This window comes from Bombus pascuorum, chromosome 5, assembly GCF_905332965.1.
Source record: "Bombus pascuorum chromosome 5, iyBomPasc1.1, whole genome shotgun sequence".
NCBI lineage: Eukaryota > Metazoa > Arthropoda > Insecta > Hymenoptera > Apidae > Bombus > Bombus pascuorum.
In genome coordinates this window covers 6,934,012-6,956,724 of record NC_083492.1, presented here as the reverse complement: position 1 = coordinate 6,956,724, position 22,713 = coordinate 6,934,012, and the positions used below count along the sequence as shown (strand labels likewise).

General features: G+C 42.2%; 1 protein-coding gene across 5 annotated transcripts in view; it reads right to left on the bottom strand.

Annotated features, from left to right (window-relative positions):
* LOC132907417 (protein PALS1) overlaps positions 1-22,713 on the bottom strand; it is a 130,069-nt gene that overhangs the window by 11,418 nt on the left and 95,938 nt on the right. For 4 of the 5 annotated variants that reach the window (XM_060960502.1, XM_060960503.1, XM_060960504.1 and 1 more), the window contains 2 exons: positions 10,948-11,125; positions 7,023-7,196 (listed from right to left, as the gene is read on the bottom strand). In XM_060960502.1, the coding sequence (XP_060816485.1) occupies positions 7,023-7,196; positions 10,948-11,125 (352 nt within the window). The remainder of the gene's footprint in view (positions 1-7,022; positions 7,197-10,947; positions 11,126-22,713) is intronic. The other variant, XM_060960507.1, reaches the window with a different exon arrangement.

Here is a 22,713-nt window from a genome sequence, read left to right as displayed (position 1 = left end):
CGGATAACAACGTACACGTACATCGTTTCATAGAAAGAAGACTAAAAAGAAAACAGCCCTCTAACCTCATTAAAGAAATAAAATAGTCAAACTCGAAGATGGCATCCCGCTGGGGTTGCCATCCACATGATATTTAGCAATTAAGCTAGACAAATTTACCAAATGTCCAGCTGGACAAATTGTAAAATACAAATTAAATAATAATAAAAACAAAAATTTTGGGTGCTACACTAGATTAGCCGTGTAGTAGTGACATACATATATGAGTATGATTGTGAGGGAGTATGTACATGCACAGTGTCTCGTAAAACAGATGAATGCGACTGTTCCGTTGGTAATGTGGTATAAAAGATGGTAAGACAGAGAGAGCGGTGAGACGTGTGCAAATTTATATCGACGAATATCTTGTACATCGCATATTAAATAAATCTGAAACTATTTTGATATCAATTCTAAGTGTAATTTAAGTGTCCTTATACGTTTATTTCGGCGATTAAAACCTTTTGATTGCCACATCGTAATCACATGTTTCGCTTAGGACTCCACCGGGGAATTTTTTTATTCAAAGCATATAATGGCAAAATAGTAATAAATTGATGATGTAAGACAATATTCTTCCCCAATGGGTCGTTTATCTTATTGGTGGTTACCGGTGACCACACTCGAAGATGGTATCCACATGATATTTAGGAATTAAGTTAGAAAAATTTACCAAATGTCCAGCTGGACAAATTGTAAAGTACAAATTAAATAATAAAACAAAAAAAGAAACATACATCGTGTCTCGTCCATACTGGCTGAACATTTTGTTCGATTTTTATCAGCCGCTTTTCGTAAGAAGATCGCGTGGCAAGAAGCTTCGGTGACGAGCTTTGATCTGTTGATTTTCTAACGTCGACGCTAATTCCAAGTGGAAAGAGAATACTTTAATGCGGCACTGAGAAAGAGAACAAGTTTGTAGGTTTAAGATCATCAGGTTTATACTGGAAACAGATAGGAAATTTCATTCTGATTCCATTTAATTTTACGGCGATCGATATGAGCCGAAGTATTGAAGAAAGCGACGGATGCTCGCGTTTAATCGCCGAAAGCAAGTGAAAGTAGCCAGCGGTTTAAATATTTAAAATTCCCAATTACACCATGGATATTTTTATGCAAATTCCTGTCTCTATGTGAACGTGATTGAAAGAATGGAACCTACGTAGAAAAGATAATTTAACTTACTTTAGGCAGTTAACTGTTTCTTGTCGAATATACTCGTCACAAAGAAATGGCAATATCCGTTACGACCAGCTACTGTCGCTAATAAAATTCAAAAATAAAGCATTCGTCTCGATACTCTGCCTTTCACCAGATGTCACTTACTTCTCGCCACACATTTCAGGTATACGTTTCAAAGTTTTTTCAAAGTTCTTAACACTTTACCGACCGCTAACGATTCAACAGCATATGCACGTCCGATCGGCAACTCAGGCGCAGATTCTCCCTGGCACCGGCTCTGTTTCGGTTTAGACTCTCCAATACCATTCTTTTCGTTCATTGCGAACGGTAAGTTTTTCAAATTGGTATAAAACTGTGGATGCTTACAAAGCAACGCAACTGACACAACTGAGCAAAGTACCTTAATACTAAATAACAAATTACTGCTCAAATAATGAGAAAAATCGTCGACGATAAAAAGTCGATTAACGGGCTATCGGTCGGTAAAATGTTAAGGACCAACTAACTGGCTAAACGCCCCATTTCTCTATACTATTGGTTGGCAACTAAGTGATTACGGATTTTGTCATTAGCTGGTAATGACAATCACTTAGTTGCCAACCCACTACATTTCCAATATTTTGTCCATTTTCGAATATCATGCGCATTAAAGTCCACGCTTCTGGTCGTCCCATTTTTCCCTCGTGTTCTTCGCATGAGATCGTAATATGATCTCGCGTCGCTCTGCATTTTTCATAGAAAAATGAAGAGACGATTGGAAGAGCGGAGAGTCGATCTGGAAGCTGGAAGAGGATTTCTTCTGGGAAAAAGAGAGAGAGAGAGAAAGAGAGAAAGAAAGAGCTGGAATTCTTCGTCGTATAATATCGTGGAAATTACGAGAAGGATAGCTCGTTATCGTTCAGCAGGCACGGCGTGTTCCTGGTTTGGTGCGGTGGCGTTCGAGTATCTGGTTTTTAACGAGCAGAAGAAGAAGGGGGAAGAAAAAATCCGGCTTCTCCGTAAAGTGGCAGGAAAGCAAAGACCGAGGTCATGGTAGGGAAAAAGGGCGGCGGAGAGAAAGAGAAAGAGGGAGGAGGAACCGAGGTCTGACTCAAACCGTACGCGAGCTATGTGTTCCACCTATCGAAACTTACTCGTAACGTTACACTCGAACCGTGTAATCTTAGACTATTGTGAGCGGGGTTCTTTTACATTCCAGACCACACTTGACTCAGCGTGACGAGACACGGCAAGGCGCGGGAATTTTAGAAGGCAAACGTAGCGTGGCGCGGAGACGCAACCGTTCTCTGGTATTTCTCACTCGAATTTGTCGTCGCTCGACGGTGAATTCATAAGTGTCGTTATACAAGTGCGCTGCTAGGCCACGAGTACTAGTTTCTATTTTTAGTTTCTAAATATTTTCTTTTTCCTTTTTTCTTTTTTTAATTATTTAATTTCTACTTCACAATTTGTCCAGCTGGACATTCGGTAAATTTGTCTAACTTAATTGCTAAATAGCATGTAGATGGCTACCCCAGCAGGATACTATCTTCGAGTTTGACTATTTTGTTTCTTTAGTGAGGTCGGTGGGTGCTTTCTTTTTAGTCTTCTTTCTATGAGAGTTTTGTACAAACGTGAGACCTAATTTGTCCGACGTAAATAGAACAGCGTGATAGAACAAAACGGATCGTTATAATTCGATAAAATAACGCGAAATAAAACATGTTCTTCCTTATAAAGTGTATTTCTTTTTATAAAACGAGAGAAACTTTTCGCACGATCTAACGTGAAAGATGCTGTTTGCGAGACTCGTTGGTCGAGAAATTAAATCGCGTTGGTCGAGAAATTAAATCGCGTTGGTCGATTATTACAAATCTGCCGATCCATTCGTATCGTACGTGTCTTGTAACGAAGAAACGCTACATAAAATAAGATTTGTCCGAGTTTCGCAATAATCGTAAGCTAATACGTATCCGGCCTTATTCGGTGTACACGCTGAAATTAATACGGATACTATGGAATACAACTCTGGAGATCAACGATCAGTATCGCGATATCAGGGACATTTTAATCCAAAATTCTACTTACAACGAACGTATTATAGTGTGATGAAAAATGATTCCTGATAAAATAAGAGAATCTTCGAGTAACGACTGTAAAAAAAAGGAGGTTTAAAGGATAATTACCAACGTTGTATCTTTAAATTGTTCTTGGAATTTGGAGTTATCGATGAGACCTCCTTGTGTTTAAAAATAAATTTATAAAAATAAGATTTTCTTGATGAGATATTGAATTCTAATTATATTCAGCTGGCAACTAAGTGATTGCGGATTCTGTCAATGCCACCTAACGACAAAATCCGCAATCTCTCAGTAGCCAACCTAATATAAATGTACGAACATCTACCTTCTCGAGCAATGAAACGTTTCATCGTTTTTGTTTCATTTGATCGATTTCTAAAAGAAAAAATATACCATACACTGTATCTGTGTTGTTTTCTCCGTGTCTCTGATTCGTTGCGATAATTAACCGTCGTCCGATAAACGACGCGCAATTCGATTTAGCCGAATCGCGTGTTTATTGTTCGTGTGTTTGTTTGAAAGTAGAATTAGACGAAAGGAAGGAAGATGGACTAATTGCTTTGAAATTGTTGACAGTAGCGCCGGACAAGTTCAGCTCTGGTCTGGTGCAAGAAGCTTGGATCATCGCCATCGAAAAGTAATTAATTACTTTATTACTTAGTATTAGGTTGGCAACTAAGTGATTGCAGATTTTGTCAGTGCCACCTAACGACAAAATTCGCAATCTCTCAGTTGCCAACCCAATATAAATGTAGGAACATCTGCCTTCTCGAGCAATGAAACGTTTCATCGTTTTTGTTTCATTTGATCGATTTCTAAAAGAAAAAATATACCGTACACTGTATCTGTGTTGTTTTCTCCGTGTCTCTGATTCGTTGCGACAATTAACCGTCGTCCGATGAACGATGCGCAATTCGGCTCAGCCGACTTGCGTGTTTATTGTTCGTGTGTTTATTTGAAAGTAGAATTGGACGAAAGGAAGGAAGATGGACTAATTGCTTTGAAATTGTTGACAGTAGTGCCGGACGAGTTGAGCTCTGATCTGGTGCAAGAAGCTTGGGTCATCGCCATTGAACGGTAATTAATTACTTTGTTACTTACTATTAGATTGGCAACAAAGTGGTTGCGGATTTTGTCGTTAGGTGGTAATGACAAAATCCCCTCCCTATCACTTAGTTGCCAACCCAACATATCCTAATTCTAACATAAACAGCATTTACGTTCAAATATTCTCCCGCGAATTTTTTCAGGAATACAGTTCATATCTACGAAGAATAATTACAAGCATTCATTTCCTTCGATTTTTCCCCGTTTTCTCCCACGTTCTTCTTTTTTTCGCTGTTCTTTTTTTTTAACTGGGTTCTATCGCCGATTAACGCGAACAATCGGAAAACTGTTAACCAAACACAATGGCGCAAGGTTATAGGTAGAAAGAGAGGAGGAACGAACCGATGACACGAAATAGGAAATTCGACAAGTATAGAAGCCATGGAAGCGGCTCTCTGTTCAATAACCATTGTGCCCAGGTCTCGTAATTTCCTGTTGGAACGTGGACAGCCCGTGGCTGTTACACGTACTCTTAAACAACGATCGTCGATTGCTGCCTTTACATTGTTACATAACGCTAAATTATTCATGCGGAATACCACGCGTTTCCCGCGGCCGATACTTTTCGCACACCCACCGAAATTCCTCGGCCAACGTTTCAATTATTCACGGGATTAATATGTGGAATTATACGTATCCTTAACCTACAATCAGTCGAACGATTTCAGTTGAAAGTGATTCTTATTGAAGAAAGCAAGGATTATTTGTTTAATACGAGAATTGCCCTGATAAAAATTCTTTTATTTTCGAAGAAACTTTCAATACCAAGCGACTTAATGAAAATTCTTTTATTTTTAGAGAACCTCTTGGTGTTCAACAACCAGTGACATAATGAAAATTCTTTTTTTTTTTATTTTGAGTCTTCTAAGTGATCTAATGAAATTCTTTTAATCTTTCAGAATCTTTTAATAACAAGTCAATCGGTGATCTAATAAAAACACTATTTTTCTAGAAGCTTGTAACCTCAAGTGACCTAATAAAAATTCCTTTATTTTTCCAGAACCTTCCAAGTGATCTAATGAAAACTTTTAATTTTTCAGAACCTTTTATTACCAAGGCGACCAGTGACCTAAAGAAAATTCCTTTATTTTTCCAGAACCTTCCAAGCGATCTAATGAAAACTCTTTTAATTTTTCAGTACCTTTTACTACCAAGGCAACCAGTGACCTAAAGAAAATTCTATTATTTTCTCAAAATCTTGTAGAGGTTTGTGTGTAGAGGATAGTTGGTCGGTGAGGTTTAATAGACGAGATTGCTCGTTGTTGAAACCGTCGAATATACTTAAAATGATAAATTAGTATACAGATGATGTTCGCAAAGACGCTCGTACTAACCGATTCGCTAAGACAGACATAAATCGTAAAATAGGATCGCTAATGACTCGTTAATTAGATCGCTGATAATTCCTTGATAACTGATTGATAACTGATCGACAATTGACTGTAACTCATTTCCTTGCGATCGTGTCCTCTTGTTTATACTGGTGGGGGGAGAGTCGGAAAATTCAAATTCGACTTTGTTCGACGGTTGTACGTAGCGGCAACATTGTTTTGCTCGGAGTTTGTTTATTCTTACATTACGCGTATCCTAACGATCTTGATACTCCGAGGCAAAACAACAACATTATTTGAATTGTCCTCTAACTCATGTGCCGCTACAATCTTCTAACATTCAGTGATATAATGAAAATTCTTCTTTTTCTTTCAGAACCTTCGCTAAGTTATCCGATGAAAATTCTCTTAATTTTTCAGGATTTTCTAACACCAAGTCAATCAGTGACCTAATAAAAACACTATTTTTCTACAAGCTTCTAACCTCGAGTGACGTAATAAATATTCTTTTATTTTTTCATAATACCTCAACACCATACAACCAGCGACCTAATAAAAATTCCTTTATTTTTCCAGAACCTTCCAAGTGATCCGATGAAAACTCTACTATTTCTCCAAAATGTTCAAACTCCAAGCAACCTACTGAAAATTCTGTCGTTTCTTCAAAATACCTCAACATCAAATAACAAGTATTTCCCTCATTTTATTCCCTTATTTTCGGAATCGTTTATCCTTTAACATCAATTTTCTTGTATTTCCTAAACAACCAGCGACCTAATGAAAATTCCTTTATCCTTTCAGAAGCTTTCAACGTTAACGCTACTAAGTAATGTCTCAAGAGCTTCAACTACCGGTAAATCATACACAATCATTTACAATTAAACTCGTACAATATATTTCGTACTCGAATATTCCTCGATACACCTTCTTCTCATAAAATACCACTAATCTCTTTCTAAACGTTAAATTCTCCACGATTATCTCCATCATCGTCGCTCGTCTGACTCGGTGGTTAGCAAGTAACGAGCGTTACTTTCCATCGGCTACGCATAACCGAGAAAACGTAATGCAATTTACTGGCTCGCGTGTCTGCGAGTGCACGAAGACTCGTTGAAGAAGAACGTAGAATTGAAAGCTAAACACCCACCGCTAATTCCGCGTTGAATTATTCACCGATCTCTATCGCGCGAAACGTCCAGGTATTCGAAGCAGAAACTGAAGAAACGTAGAAGCGCGTTATCGTTTCTTCTTTTCGAAACGATCAAACCTGTTATTATTTTTCGTAGCTGATATTGTTTCCTACCTGATATTTCCTGATGGAATGCAGTTGCTGTTGCGTGGGCTCGGCATTCGCGTTATCGGTGCTCTCCACATTATTGTTCTGCGTGGACAAACGTAGATTATCTTTCGGCGGTCTGGCAGGTGCCCTCTTTTGATCTCTCGGGGGGATGGCAGGTTTCACCCCGTTCAAACCGGTCTAAAAATTCGTTTCAAAGAAAACACAGCTGGCATTAAAGCACCCTGAGGCCACATGCCGTCATCACGACTACCCAAAAGTTGCCTCTTCCCCTACGTTTTCTAGAAATTCGTTCTTTTTTCTTTCACGTTCTCCTCTACTTTGTCGCGCCCTTACTAAACGATCTATTTTTCCATCTTCTTCCCTCTACTTTTTACGCTTCTTTATATTTATATTTATATGTTTCTTTTCCTTTTCTTCTTTTTTTTTCTTTTTTTATTTTTCATATTCTTCGCTACACTTTGTCACACGATTTTATCTAACCAGTTCGGTTTCGTTTGCAACTGTTCGAAGAGTCGAACAAGTCTGTGTACACGACGCTCGTTCTCTTTTCGCTGTTGATTACGTTGAAAGCGAAGAGCGAAGATCGTATAAAGGAAACAGAAAGAGTACGCAGCAAGCGAGAATAAAGAAGAAGAAGAAGAAGAAGCAAAGCACGTGCATTAAGAGGTTTATACGTTTGCTATGGCTAGCAGGTGTTCACAATGGGTTTTGTCTACTTTCGCATGCTTGTCAACTATAAGCGTGCGTTGAGCATGCGTTGCAATCGCGAACACGGTCGATGCTCTCGCCGTTTTTACTCCATGCCATTGAAACCCGAGGCAGAGATCGCGTGAACATTGGCAATCGTTAGACTTCCCATGTGCCTGCAATCTCACATTCTTAACAATATAAACGAAAACATATATATTAAATCCTAACATACGAAATGCCTTTCTTCGGTTAAAACGTATTTTCGCTTCTCGTTCTACTCGATTTATCGATGCGAATATCGCGAGCGTTACGTCTCTTCTTTTCAGAAACGTCGCGTCTTTTCACGTTCACGTTGCTTCTTGCGTCGTATCCAAAGCCGATTAGAAGAAAACCATCTACTTTATCCATAAATAACATCGATGTTGCGAATTTTTATTATATCTGCCGGTGTAAAGTTGGAAGAGTTGGCGCATTTCGTATGTTAAAATTTCAAATGACGATAATACGTATCCGTGGATACGTTCCAGGTGAAAAGTCCGAACAATCGGAAGGTAGATTTCGTACGTATAATTGAAGAATATTTAAGTACCTGGTGATGGTCAAGATCGTTGAAGCGCTTGTACGCGTACGTACATTTCTTCCTGACATCCATGCGCGGTATCGTCTCGCTCGCCGATTCCCTTTTCGTCTCGCTAGAGTCGCGTAGCTCGCCACGATCTTCGTTCCACCGCGCGAACAAATTCGATTCCGATCGCCAGCATTGAACACCGACAGGACGATCCACGTCCAAACGAACAGTCGGTAAATCAGTTTCGCTTTTGCACGCGCTCTGACTCGCTCTCGATCCGTACGAGTTACGATTATCGACATCGAGAACTTTGCATCTTTTATATTCGAGAGACAACCGCGAGTTCGTGAAATTCTGCGCATTCGGCGATTCCTGTAACGCATGTAACGCTCGGTCGCTTCCGTTTATTCGACACTCGGAGGCCTCCGTATCCGACAAACTATTTTTACCGCGAGATAATTCGCGCAACGAGTTGCTACAATTTTGATCGGCTTCTATATCGAACGACGAACGTACGGGAGCACGTTTGATCGACGATCGTTCAGCGAATGGATCATCGTTAAAGGAATCTAGTTTGTCGTTCGACGAACAGCTACGTTTGCCTTGCGTAGTTTCGTCGTCGAACCGGTCAACCGAGAAAATCGCAGTGCAGACTTCTGTACGCGGAACATCGCCGGTTCGTGCAGAGGCGGACGACTCGCGACAATTGGGCCAAAACGATGCCTCTGTTCTTTCTTTGAGATCGGAGAATATGGAAGCTCGCGAGACACCGTTGGATCCTCGCGCAGGCTGAAGACGATCGTCGCAGTACGACGGGTTGCAGCGATCGTCGAAGATAGCTTTGGTCGGCACGAGATCGTCCGAGCAATTATCGGAAATTTGTAAAACACGACGCGAGCTGCTGTCGGAGTCGCAGAGATGGTCCGACTTCCTGTCAGCGGTTTTAGTGCTACTGTCTGAGCGATTAGAGGTGCTGGTAGCAGAAGCGTGAAGCAACGTACTTTTGCGTGTTTCGTGGTGCACGATAGAGAAGAAGCTATCGAAAAACAGACTCTTGACTTTGGACCTTACCTTCTTCTCGTGCTTTCTGTCTAACGTACGGGGTGATCTAGCAACTACGTTCTCCGTGGCAGCTATACTCTGATCGCCAGCGGTTGGTAGCGTGACGAAGCTACCAAGGTCGTTTGAGCGAACGCACGGCGAAGCCACGATGCTCGTAGCGCACGAGTCGCGACTCCCGTCGTCCCCGTGCACCGTCAAACCACCGTTATCCCTGCCGATAGTGCCGTTACGTTCGCGTTTCGGCTCGAGGGTGTTGTGCTTGCTGCTTCCGGGAGTCTTGTTCGGCGGAGGATAGACAGGGTGGCACTTGGTCACGGGGACGAAATCGGGCGGACAGTCGACGGCCACCTCGCGGTAGGTTTTGCCGCCGACCACCAGAAAGCTACGATCCACGTGCTCGAGATCGGTGGACGCGTCGCTCCTCAGGGTAGAGTAGCCACTGGAGATCTGCTGGTGCCTCTTCTTCTTGGGCCGCTGCCTCGAGGACGAGGAGAGGCTGCTGCCAGACTCGATTCCCAACAGATCGTCGCTCGATCCTGCTCGTATCAGCTCCTCCACGTCCAGACTCCTCGTCTTCGCCTTCAGCTTCGTTCTGTCCTCTTGACGCCTCGGTTTCGACGATTTCACCGATTTTCCGGACGGAGTGCTCGGTTCCGACGACTTGGCCAATTCGCTGCCACGTTGGTGCTGATGTTGATCCTTGCTACGGCCAGGTGACGACACTCTGTCCTGCGGATCACGCGGAATCCTCGGAATCGCGCATTGTTCGTCTATGAGCCTGGTTAGGTCAGACACTTCGTCGGACCTCATCAGAAGGCCCTGTAGATCCTGCAGATCGGCCAGACCGTAGGCAGGATTATCGAAGGACGTGGCGTCCCTGGCACGGCCGAACAGAGGCGCTACTTTGATCTCCGGCACCACGGGTCTACACGGCGAGCCGAGATCTATCCTCCTAGCGTCGTACGTAGGCGAATCTTTGCCACGGTTTTTCGCGTGTCTCAACACCAGGCTACTGTCCAGCGGAGCGGTGCTGTCCGACCTTCCCGAGGAGCTTCTCGGGCTGGCCGAGTCGTCGCTGCAAGTCTTCAACATGGTCGGATAGTCCTCTTTGGCGAACGGATAATCCTCTTCCACGTCCACGTCGACGCTCGACTCCTTCTGTCCGCTGCTATCCTCGTTCACTCCTTCGTCCTCCTCGTCCTCCTCGAAATCCTTCAGATTCTTCTTCAAGTTCTTCAAGTCCGGCGAACTCAACGTCGACGGACTTCTGTTCCTATATTTGTTGTCCGTGTCCAACGCTTCCTTCGAAGCTTCTCTCTTCTTCTCTTTAGCGCACTCGTCCTCGTCCTCGAGGTTCTCCGATTCGATCTTCAGCTCGATCTTCAGCATCGGCGGCTGACCGTTCGTTCGAACGCACTGCCTACCGCAGGTCGCATCCGTCACGTCCGTGCAATCCACGGCTGACACGATTCTAGCGCGTTCGTCGACTTGGTTGGTGCGTGGTGGCGATTTAAGGGTGTCGTTTTTAAGGTTTAGGGAGAGGTCGAGGTCGCTAGCGCTACGGGGACCACGAATCTCGTTCCGATAATCGGACGAGCGGTTCTTTACCTTGTTGGGATAGGCCTTCTGTAGAAGGGTGTCGGGTACGTCGACTGGTAGCTCCCGGTGAGGCCCTAGCCCGCCAGGAGCCCACATCTCATCGGGACCCAGCCCTTCCTGCGGCTTCTGCTGCTGCTGCTGTTGCTGCTGCGAGTCCGTCACGCCACTGCCGCTACGCCTTCGGGACCTGTCCGCAACAAAATGATCAGCTTGTTAACGATTTTCGATGCGACCAAACCCTTCCAACCTCCTTTTCTTCGGCCTCTCGCTTTTTTTTTTTTCACGCGACACACGCGCCGGAGACTCTCGTCGTCTCGACCCCGCGCGAGTTCGGCTACGCTGTTGTGTCGTGAATAGAAACGACATATTCAGCGAACCCACTCGCGCCAGTTTCGTGGAACAAAGTGGCGCAGCAGCAGCTTGGAGACTCGAGGGTGGTTGACACCGATTTCCAAACGATAGCGATCTTTGTTGTACTAATTTTAGACCTTTGAGTGGCGTACCAGCACGTTGAAAAACGAATATCATTGGCGAATTATCGATCCTTGCATTTTTACACTTTACCGACCGATAGCCGATTAATCGGCTTTTCGTCGCCCACGCTTACCGACCTATAGCCTATTAATCGGCTTTTTGTCGCCGATAATCTTTCTCATTATTTGAGCAGTAATTTGTTATTTAGTACTAAGGTACCCTGCTCAGTTGCATCAGACGCGTTGCTTTGTAAGCATCCACAGTTTTATACCAATTTGAGAAAAGAATGGTATTGGAGAGTCTAAGCCGAAACAGAGCCGGCGCCAGGGAGAATCTGCGCCTGAGCTACCGATCGGACGTGCGTATGCTGTCGAACCGCTATCGGTCGGTAAAGCGTTAAAGTGTCTCTTTGTTCGAAGAACTCGGATTGCAAATTTTGACAAACAATTAAATAAATCGAAATATCTTGTTCGTTACGCGTTACAATTTTGTTCGCGCCTATGGCTCGTTGTAATCGAGCTTTCACGTTCTAAAGCCCTCGTCACACTTATTTTCTTCTTTAGAATGTACCATCGTGGAAGATAATTTTACCTAACGAGACGTTTGTTGTCTGAAATTGAAGAGCTTCGTACACGCGTAAATATTTGAATACGTCTAGCGCGAAGCAAATATCCAATTTTCTATTTTCGTTCCTTCAGCCACTAAAGTGTCCCAAGCTGCGCCGCTGCTTGTAAAAACGCTGCAAGAAACCAGCTAATAAAAGTAATTTATTTCGAACAAGGTAAAAAAGAGAAAAAAAAAGAACGAGGAAGATGAAAACAGGGCGTGGATAAAAAAAGAAAAGGTAGGGCAAACAGCGAGCAGGATAACACCTAAGTAAATATGTTTAGCAACAGCGAAAAATTTGCTGGAACTACGAATTACCGAAGGTTTAGCATACGGTGCCTACACGCGATCAAATTACTGGAAAAGCGGTGCATCGATGAACTTTTATGGGAACGCTTAGACGTACTGTACAGGGTTATATGTAAATTACGGAAGAAAGGAATTAACCGACTGAAGATAACGAGTTACCCGAACGTGTTTCTTACGTGTAATCGAGGTCAACTGAAATTACAGCCACTTACCGACGTATAACGATAATTTAAACCTAAGATCCACACCTTCTCTCCTGCATGCATTCTCCTTAACGATCGAGAAAAACTTTCTTGCTAAACTCTTTCGTCGTAATTAATCATCGTTCCGTTTAAATCGTTCGAGCTCGCGTTCTCTCCAATTTCTCCCGAATTTTCTTTCTAATCTCCGTCGATACACGTATCGACAGATTAGCCATAGTAAAAGCTTACAAAATTTCTGCTAATTACGAATTGGTTACTTTGATCGTCCTAGTAATCCTGCTATGGTTCGATTATCTCGATTAGCCTGGTTAATTGTCAAACAGAGGAGATTAGGTCTATGCTAACACACACACGCACACACACAGATATTTCAGGAGCACTACTTTCTAGTCCATATTCACGTGTTATTATCCTATGAAATCATTTTCTTTCGTTTGCAAGCGAATTCTATTCGACGAACGAACGGCTAACTGGCGCGTACGCTCGAATATGCTTCGAACGACATCTCGGTGAAACATTGGACGCTCCTTAGAGCAACGACAGCAAGTCTATCGTGGAAATATTAAGCAAATAGATAGCAAAGATTAAGCTACTTGAATATCCGTGGAGAATACGAGCAATTAACACGTCGCACGTCCCAGGCATAACGTTCACTCGATTAAACTTCATAGCGGATCGTTGCAAGTCCGGAGGATGGACGAGCGTCGCTTTCTCATGCGGCGATCCTTTTCCACGCGCAAACATACGTCAGGAGTGGCGTTAAAAGGAGGCGTGCACACCTTTGGAAAAAAGGACGCAACGCGTCGTTATAAAAAGATGAAAACTTGTGGCGGTGCGTGTCGAACCTGCGCCAACAGAATCTCCGTAAAAGTGGAAATTTACGCGACACTGGTCACCAGGTAAGGGGAAAACCCCGCTCCTTTCAATTTCACCCCTTATAGTGCACGCGATACCATGATAATTACAAAGTACACTCGACAAAGTCTACGTGTGTTCCTCGAGTTTCTCGGCCAACCTTTAGACGTACTGACATTTAAAACGGCTGACGCTTCACCCTGACGTCGGAACGCTGCTCGTCCGATTCCAAGCGACGACTACACACACGCCACAACGTGTACGTCGCGTCGCTAATCGTGGAATTTCTGTCGCAGCTTTCGCTCCAATCTCCATTCACCGTTTATCTCATCCAACTTGCTCTGTTCTCTTCCAAGTTTTTATGGAGGCGCACGAGCTAAGCGCCACACAATTCGTGACACAGCGATACGAAAGCAAGCGGATAATTCCACGTGCAAACGATCGTCGCAGATCTGCGTGAAAAAGCAGGCGACCCATCGTGAGCCACCGGTGGCTCACGAAAGTAGCTACAGCGATCCACGTTTACGCGAACTTCTTTTTTCACCGATGATGTAATTCTCGTTGAAATTTCATTAGAAATGGAAGGAAAGGCATTGACGATGATCCTACAAGTTTTAACGAATCTTAAAAGCTGCATGGAAATTGACAGATTGTTCGGAAGCACGCGGTTCATAAAAATCGTCACAACTGGCCAATTTTCATTATTAAGTTCATCGCAATCAGCAAATGTGTTCCACGTTCGCCCAATTCGAGTAATTTTATTATTCAAAGTATATAATGACAAAATAGTAATAAATTGATGATGTAAGACGGGCCGTTTATCTTATTGGTGGTCACGGGTAACCACACTCGAAGATGGTATCCCTATGGGGGTAACCATCCACATGTTATTTAGGAATTAAGTTAGACAAATTTACCAAATGGCCAGGTGAACAAATTGTAAAGTACAAATTAAATAATAAAAAAAAAATTTTGTGCTACACTAGATTAACAGCGTAGTAGTACACACATATATGAGTATGAGTGTGCGCGAGTATGTGCGTGCACAGCATCTCGTAAAAGAGATGAATGCAACTGTTCTATTGGTAATGTGGTATAGAAGATGGTGAGACAAAGAGAGCGCTGAGACGCGTACAAATTTATATCGACGAATATCTTGTACATCGCATATTAAATACATCTGAAACTATTTTGATATCAATTCTAAGTGTAATCTAAGGGTTCCTATACATTTATTTCGGTGATTAAAACACTGACTGCCACATCGAAATCACATGTTTCGCTCAGGACTCCACCGGAGTATTTTTATTATTCAAAGCATATAATGGCAAAATAGTAATAAATTGATAATGTAAGACAATATTCTTCCCCAATGGGTCGTTTATCTTATTGGTGATCACGAGTTACCACACTCGAAGATGGCATTCCTCTGGGAGTAGCCATCCACATGTTATTTAACAATTAAGTTAGACAAATTTACCAAATATTCAGCCGGAAAAATTGTAAAGTACAAATTAAATAATAATAAAAAAACGTAGTTGTCAACCCAATACATTTTATACAGTACAAATAATATGTATAAATATTCTGAGATTCGTTTCACGTTTCACGAATGAGATCATGATCATCGTGCCCCTCCGTGGTGTAAATAAAATTTCTCGTGACGCAGCTAACGAATATCCTTGGAAATTTTCTAAGGTCAAGGAGAGGCGATCTGTGCGATTATTCGCGAAGAGAATCGAAAGAGAGGAATAACAAAATGCCCGGTAAAAAATACGGTCTGCAGTGTCTAGAGGAGGAATTTGAAAGCGACGTTAGAAAATTCACAAGAATGTTCTCCCACCGGTAGCCTGGCATTCATACCTCGGCTATTACCGGTCGAACGAGAGCGGCGTGAATAACGCGTTAGAAATTTCAGCCGAATATCAAGGCACGAGGTCATTCGATCGGATTCTCGATTGTCCGCCCATTGCAATTACAACTATCGTGCTTTGACGCCTTTGATTCCTAGTACGCTGCAATTTTCTCTTATTCGACGAACAAAGGGTCCACGAACTTGAACAGCCACTCTTCTCCCGTGAACAACCGAGAAATGGTTCGCCTTAACGCGCGTTGATCGCAACGACGGTCATCGGTGGAGACTCGCGTTTTTTTTCTTTTTTTGTTTAATTTGTACTTTCTAATTTGTCCAGCTGGACATTTGGTAAATTTGTCTAACTTAATTGCTAAATAACATGTGGATTATTTGATGGATGTGACTATTTTATTTCTTTAGTGAGGTCAGTGGGGTGTTTTCTTTTTAGTCTGCGCTACTCACGTTGCTCAATTTTCCACGAGAGGAACGAAACGAGACAAATTTCATAAACTATCAAATTTTCAACGATCCTAATGATTTGGTTAATCATTCATAGTGAGAGAAATGTACGGTATCGTAATACGACAGTTTGGAAAAATGAAACCATATCACGGTGTGGAAATTATTTAAAATATATCGAATTCGTGGCTCTGAACGTGTTCGTGTGTTATGGATTCTGCAATTTCTACCTCATCTATCTTATCGGCTCTGCAATTACGCGTGCCACGTTCGGTGACAAAATTGGCACTTTTATATTACGAGTTTTCCAGTTTAATCGTAAGCTTGAATTTCGTAAAATTGCAGAATCTACACGTAAGAGTCAACGGCGGAAAAAACGTCGAGCGAATCCTTGCAATTTCTTTTCGTAGCTACGATGCAAAAGAACGGAATTCGACGATGTAAGTTGATCGGGGAAGACAGCGAATAAAACGTTGCGTTGACGCATCGTGCCACCTTAATGGATTAAGCTGCGTTCCCACTGAAACAACGAGAAACTTTCTATCGACGTTCCGCGTTTCTCGAAAAAATTGCCGATTCTTCGCCGATGTTTCTCCGTGTTTCTTCGCGTTTCTGTTGCCAGTGACAAACGTCTCTTCTGTTGTCTGTTCTCGTAAAAATGAAAGAGAACGCGAAGAAACGCGCGGCATCGCGTCGCGACAGAAACAAACGTTTGTTCGCTGTACACGGAGTTTGTCGATCGTTTTACAACGCATTTGCGTATGGACAACTCGATGGCAGGAACAAACATCGCTTGGAAACTCAGACGAATAGCAAACGTTCCTCCGATTAAGTCGCTTCAGCGTGGACTAAACGTTCCCGCGAGTTGATATTTGTTGGCTAGCGTTAGGAACACGCGGTGACAGCAGGAAGATCCTCGTCGTTGCTGGAGCGAAGACGTATCGTTAAAAGCACAGCCTGGTGCTTTTTTCAATTCGGACACGCTGTGTTTGATCGCGTTGCTTCTTTCCAGAGCTTGTCGTTTATTAGCGACCTTTCCTGTTTTCACGGCCCGAGACCGATAAAATTTCGCGTCTGCTCGCGGAACTTTGCTCGTTTATTTTCGACGAGAAAGAAAACGAGCAGAGTACGTAGTTTGTTCAACGTCCTCCAATTTCCTGCCTTTGAAGAAACTCCGTGAAACCAGTGCGCTTCGTATCGCATCTTTCACGAGGAATAAAATTCTTTTCTTTTAGCTTACCATTTAAATCTCATTAACCTCCGTGCAATTTTACAAGCTTCGACTTCTAGGCTTGTTGACCTTTCGCGCTTAGATATCAAGCGAAGCGCTCGACGACGCAAGCTGCGATTATTACGTCGACTACAAAGGAATATCGTTTAGTTATCAAAGTGGAAAAACGTGGACGTTGTATCGTTTCTCGTTTCCTGCAACCACTTGCGAGCAACCTGCAACGATCGAATCTATCGCAAGCCAAACGAATCACATTCCACTTTGCAAATTTCATGTTTTATTAATCTCCGGATTCCATGGAATCTGTCAAGGCCGCGCCTAACGTAGGGCGCGTTAAACGCGTTAAACGCGTTAGGCGCAAGCCGGGTTGCGCTCTTTACGGGGCCACATCCTATTGGCTTGGAAGGTAAGTGATTGCGGATTTGTCTATGCCACCTAATGACAAAATCCGCAACCACTTAGTTACCAACTTAACTGCAAAATTTGATCAGACTTCGTAAACGATTACGCCCAGGGCCAGCAAAAGTATAATCGCGTTGCTGACTCGGTTACACGTAGAATAATTATCGGAGGGCAGATTGCAAAGTTTCCGGAATTGCCGCTGCGACCTGCTTTAATCGTAACTGTTATTGTCATTCGACAAACTTTTCAGTCTGCCCTCGTGTATGAAGAAAAGTTTTCTACGTGGCGGAAGTGTTCGAGTACTTTCGTGAACCGTCCTACCGACGAATTCGAGGAACACGATATCGCGAACCGTACGATTGAACGCGAACGTCTTTCTGTATTTTTTTTCTTCTTTTTCTTTCCTTTAGCGTGGATCCAGTTACAAGGGCAAAGGAAGGGAGCGAAGAACAAGAGGTGCGACGATATTATGTACCGCGGCTCGTACCTAAGTGGCGACCACGTGAATTCACAGGCTGTACCGAGGTTGAATCGAGACAATGCCAGCAGGACAAAAGCGACAGAAAACGCGCACGCAATACCGCGGTGAGCCATGTGCGCGGCCGTCGAACGTAAACGAGTTCACGTGCTTTCTCTGTGCCTCTTTTCAAACGATCGTTTCAGGGAACGCCCGCGACGTTGTTCTCCTTCCTCCTTAAGACCATTCTATATAGATCTGATGTTCCGATGCATCGAACCGACGAATCCATTCAGTTCACACAATTAACCTTCGTATGGATGACTAGGTATTTATCGCTAGTTGCTGTAAAAAGTATCGCAGAATCACCGATCCGAGCATCGTGTCGCTCCTTCTTAACCATTTCAGGTCTAATCTTCGTCTATTTGTTCCAATGAACAATCGTTCAAATAGGAACGAATAGACAAAGATTTTAGTTCATTCAAATAACCCTTGTTTGGGCAATTACATATTTACTCGTACTTCCTTTAGTAATTTTTTATTTTTTTGTTAACGTATTGCAAAATCATCGACCCAAGCAACGCTTGTTCCTCGATTTCGCTCCTTGACTATTTTAGATCTAGTCGTTCATCGGATCAAGTAGATAAGGGTTTACTTCATGTAGTTAATCTTTGCTTGGAGAACTAGGTATTTATTTCTAGTTCCTTTGGTAATTTTTGATATTTTCGTAAAAATACTGTGAAATTATCGATTCAAACATTTTGCTCCTCTTTAAACGTTGTGGACATGATTGTTCGTTGGATCAAGTAGATAAAGGTTCGGTTCATGTAGTTAATCTTCATTTGGAGAACTAGGTATTTATTTCTAGTTCCTTTAGTAATTTTTTTGTATTCTTGTACAAATATTGCGGAATCGTCAGCTTCTTAACTATTCTGGACTTTAATTTTCATGAAATCGAGTAGATAAAGATCTAGTTCATGCACTTGGCCCCTGTTCGACTAACTAGCTATCTATTTCTAATTCCCTTACTAATTAACTTCATTCTAATTGATTTCGACTTGGTTTTCCTTAGATCATCCCGACTGAAAAGTGGACCTACTTTCCATATAAAATATAGTCGATTGCCAAGCCACAAAGGCGTAAGATGTCGCCATCGTTACAAACCTAACCTACAAAACAAGACCAAAAACGAATAAAAATAAAAAGGCAGATGAGAAACATTCGCTCGACTTAAGACTTTTCCTGCATCGCGATTCATCGCGTTGCATCGTAGTGTATCGTGTTACGATCGACCAAGGACGCTATAAGGAGCAAGGAACAACGCTTGAAGGACTATGATCGAACGTGGTACACAGAACGACAAAAAGATAAAACGTATTGAGTGACACATAACGTGGTGTATGTACAGGGAGCGTGTATTACGTGCATCTATCTCTACGTGACTACTTCGACGATAGGAAACTCGACCAGACTCTCTCTCTCTTTCTCTCGTTCTGTCTCTCTTTCTCTCTCCAGTGCCGTCTAAAGCAAGAAAACACGATATCTAGGCTAGTAGTCGGTGGACTACGCTTTTAATAGGGATTTACTCTTAAAAGGGAACACAACGAGCACAGTCTAGTCGATTTGACGGGGTACTTCTAGGAAAAATGGCCGAGACCGGCAAAACGACCTCCAACACAGCGTTCCTCTTTTATTTTTCCTAGTCGTCAACGCCATTTTCGTTTCGCGCCTTTTTCACGAGCTGCTTTTTCCCCCCTTCGTTCAGAGAAACTGCCCCTCTTTCCTTAACCCGTTTATTTCGTTCCGAAAAAAGAAGTACACGCGCATTCGTACTCTCTGTTTGAGTGCTATTCGTTTTCTCGCTTTCCATCTGTATACGTACGTGTATGGGTAGGTATATATGGTGTATACAGAATGACCTATAATTATCAAGCGTGATTTTGTTCGGAGAAACTTTTGTTGGAGTTGGTTCGATGAGCTTGACAAGTTCGTGCCGATTTTGAGTTGGACAGTAGTTTGGAAAGTAAGCTTATTTTTAACGTAACAGATATATTATATTAAAATTTCGAATTTTAAATTCTACGATAGCGCAGTTTGGAAAATAGGTATTACTTTTAACGCAATGTTTATGTAATTTACAATTACCACTCTACCATTAGTATAATCTGCAACGCACCGCAAGATAGCGTGCCTCTATGAATATTCAAATTTCCTGAATATTCAAATAAAGAAAGCTACGTGTTTTGGAGAATTAAATGAGCGCAATGTGTGCGTCGCTTTACGAGCCATTCGGAAAATACATCGACAATCAACTAAGTGAATTGAAAATTTTAAAAAGATGACGTTTATATACATTTTTTTATTTTGCTAGAAAAGTTAGAAATCCTGTCACCTCGTAATTTGTTTTTGGACAATTGACTCTATTATCTGACTTGCGAGAGACAAATATGGCAACAAATTAACCTAATGTTTATCTCATAAGACATAAACACGGTCATCTCGCAAGTCTCACAAGAATACAGAAATTCTTTAAGCCGTTTCACCGAAAATCGGCACGATCTTATCGAAAGTTTCCGTAGGGAAAGCTCGAAGGAAATGGTTAATCCCAGGAATGTTAAGCGACATTTCGATGATTCTCAAAAGCGGCAGGTTCTTCTTGGAAAATACCCGGCAGACCTTTTATCCCAAAAGAGATACGATTCTCTTCTAGGACCGTTCCACGAAGTACCCCGTTGTCTGAGAGATTCAGAAAGCTGGACAGACCTAATCGCATTGCGCCTCTTGAGCACTCGAACTCTCTTCGGTCGTCTTCTTCTTGCTAGGAATTCGCTAAAATCGTTCCATCTTGCTTTACGACTCCGCTGCGACACTTCTGACCTAACCTCTACGGGAATGCTAGACGACTCCATTCCACTCGGAATCAGATACTCTGCTCTTGGAATTCTACGCCTCGAAATCGCTTTCGTTCAACGAAATCCCCTAAAATCCTCTAAAATCGATAAGACACCGATTATTAACGCCATGATGCGACCTGTCACGCTACACCAGCGCCACGTCGACTAAACCGCTAACTATTAGCTCGCGATCATACTTAACTAATTTATTCGTTTACGCGTTTTCTCCGCTTGTTCGTTAATCGTACCTTTTACCTCAAATAAAACGTTATTGAATTTTCGTTAGAGACGCGCATGGCAAAGATCGTATTTCTTTGATTTTTGACGTGAAAGTTACGTTTGAAGCTAACCGATTTTCATAAATACAGAACGAGATATCTGCAGTGTAACCAACAGTATTTTATTGTTATATCGTTATATTTCTATTAACATTATTTTCACGTTATGATAAAGAAATATATATCTTTCATTTACGATTATCATTCATGTGATTCTATACGTATTATCATCTTGGTTTACGCGAGCATTATCATATTTAACGTTCAAAGCCAAACTTATTTTTCTGAACGTGATAGTATATCTTTTACTATAGTTTATTATTTGTTATTCGATGCAACTCGTCTCTGTTTATAAAAAGGTATTGGCCCATTCGTATCAAGAAATCATTGCTTCAAAGAATGCTTTAACGGGCGCGAATCAAAATAATGATATATCATTTATAATACAAGCCATTCGGAAGCTACATCGATCATCTTCAAAATTACGAGGTAGAAAAAATCGATAGCGTAATAAACGTTGTTCTTTTAAGTATATTTTGAAATTACTCCTAACCTTACCTTATTTATGTCACTAAGTCTATGACGAATGATTTCATGGAAGCAGACTGTCTGTTTCTCGAGAATTGCATATCAGTCGTGCATCCGGATAACGAAACTCAGAAAAACAAAACCGATCGGCTCGACCTTGACTGGCGATAATAAATACGATACTCGAATATTCTCAAAGGTATCTCCGCGTAAGACGACTTCGGTCTCGTTCTAACCATTTCAATTGAATCTACCATCATCGTAACTGTTGTTATTTGTTTATTTAGAGGTATGATCACAACAGCTATTAGTTTATTCTTCGGATAAATCACACCGTTCTGAGCTGAACAACTTTCATTGCACTTTCTTACATGGACTGGGTAAAAAAGAAAGAATATCTTAAACCTATCGATTAAACCTATCGATTATACCTAGAACTATCTTCAAGTTACTATTTATTGTAACTAGCGCATCTGCATATAGATGGCGAGCGCGAACTCACGTTGTCATTTTCAACATAAATAGTAACTCATCGTCCGCAAACAACGAACGTTATTTTCCACCGATCACGCGTAACGAAGAAAATGAACGGAATTACCGGTCGTCGTAGCGTTAATTCGACGTAGAATTTATTTAATCTCGGCATCGAAACCACTTAAAGATCGGAAGAAACTCGACGCTGGGATAACAGTGACGAGCCAATCTTCTGCGAAATCTTCCATACACGTAACCACGCTGTTACGATGTTTGCAACGCTTTTCCTGTTTACGAGTATGCTCGTTCCATAACCAGACGGAGAAACGAGCGGCATTCGATCCTCGAAGAAACGAACCGAGCTGTTCGCGTGCATCGAAACGCGGTGGGGAAGTTTGCTCGACGTGGGAAGCTTCGCGGCGAGGAATTCCAACCGCCATTGAAAAATCAGAATGGCAAACGTCATCGGTCGAACGCGTTGCATTCAGCCACGTTTCCACACGATCGGTGAATTGCGGCCCTGGCTTCCACCATGAAGACAGCCAGGTAAGAAACTGGGTACACAGTCAGGTAACCAAGGCTGTGGAAAGTGAAATGCAGTATCCAAAATTTCCACAAAGCGACTGTATCTTTTAGAAGAAAATCTTACGATCGCTCCATTCGAGCGACGAAAGCTTATTTACGATACTATTTTTAAGAAAATCGAACCGAACAAAATTTAACTAAACCGAAAGAAACGTGTACTTCGGG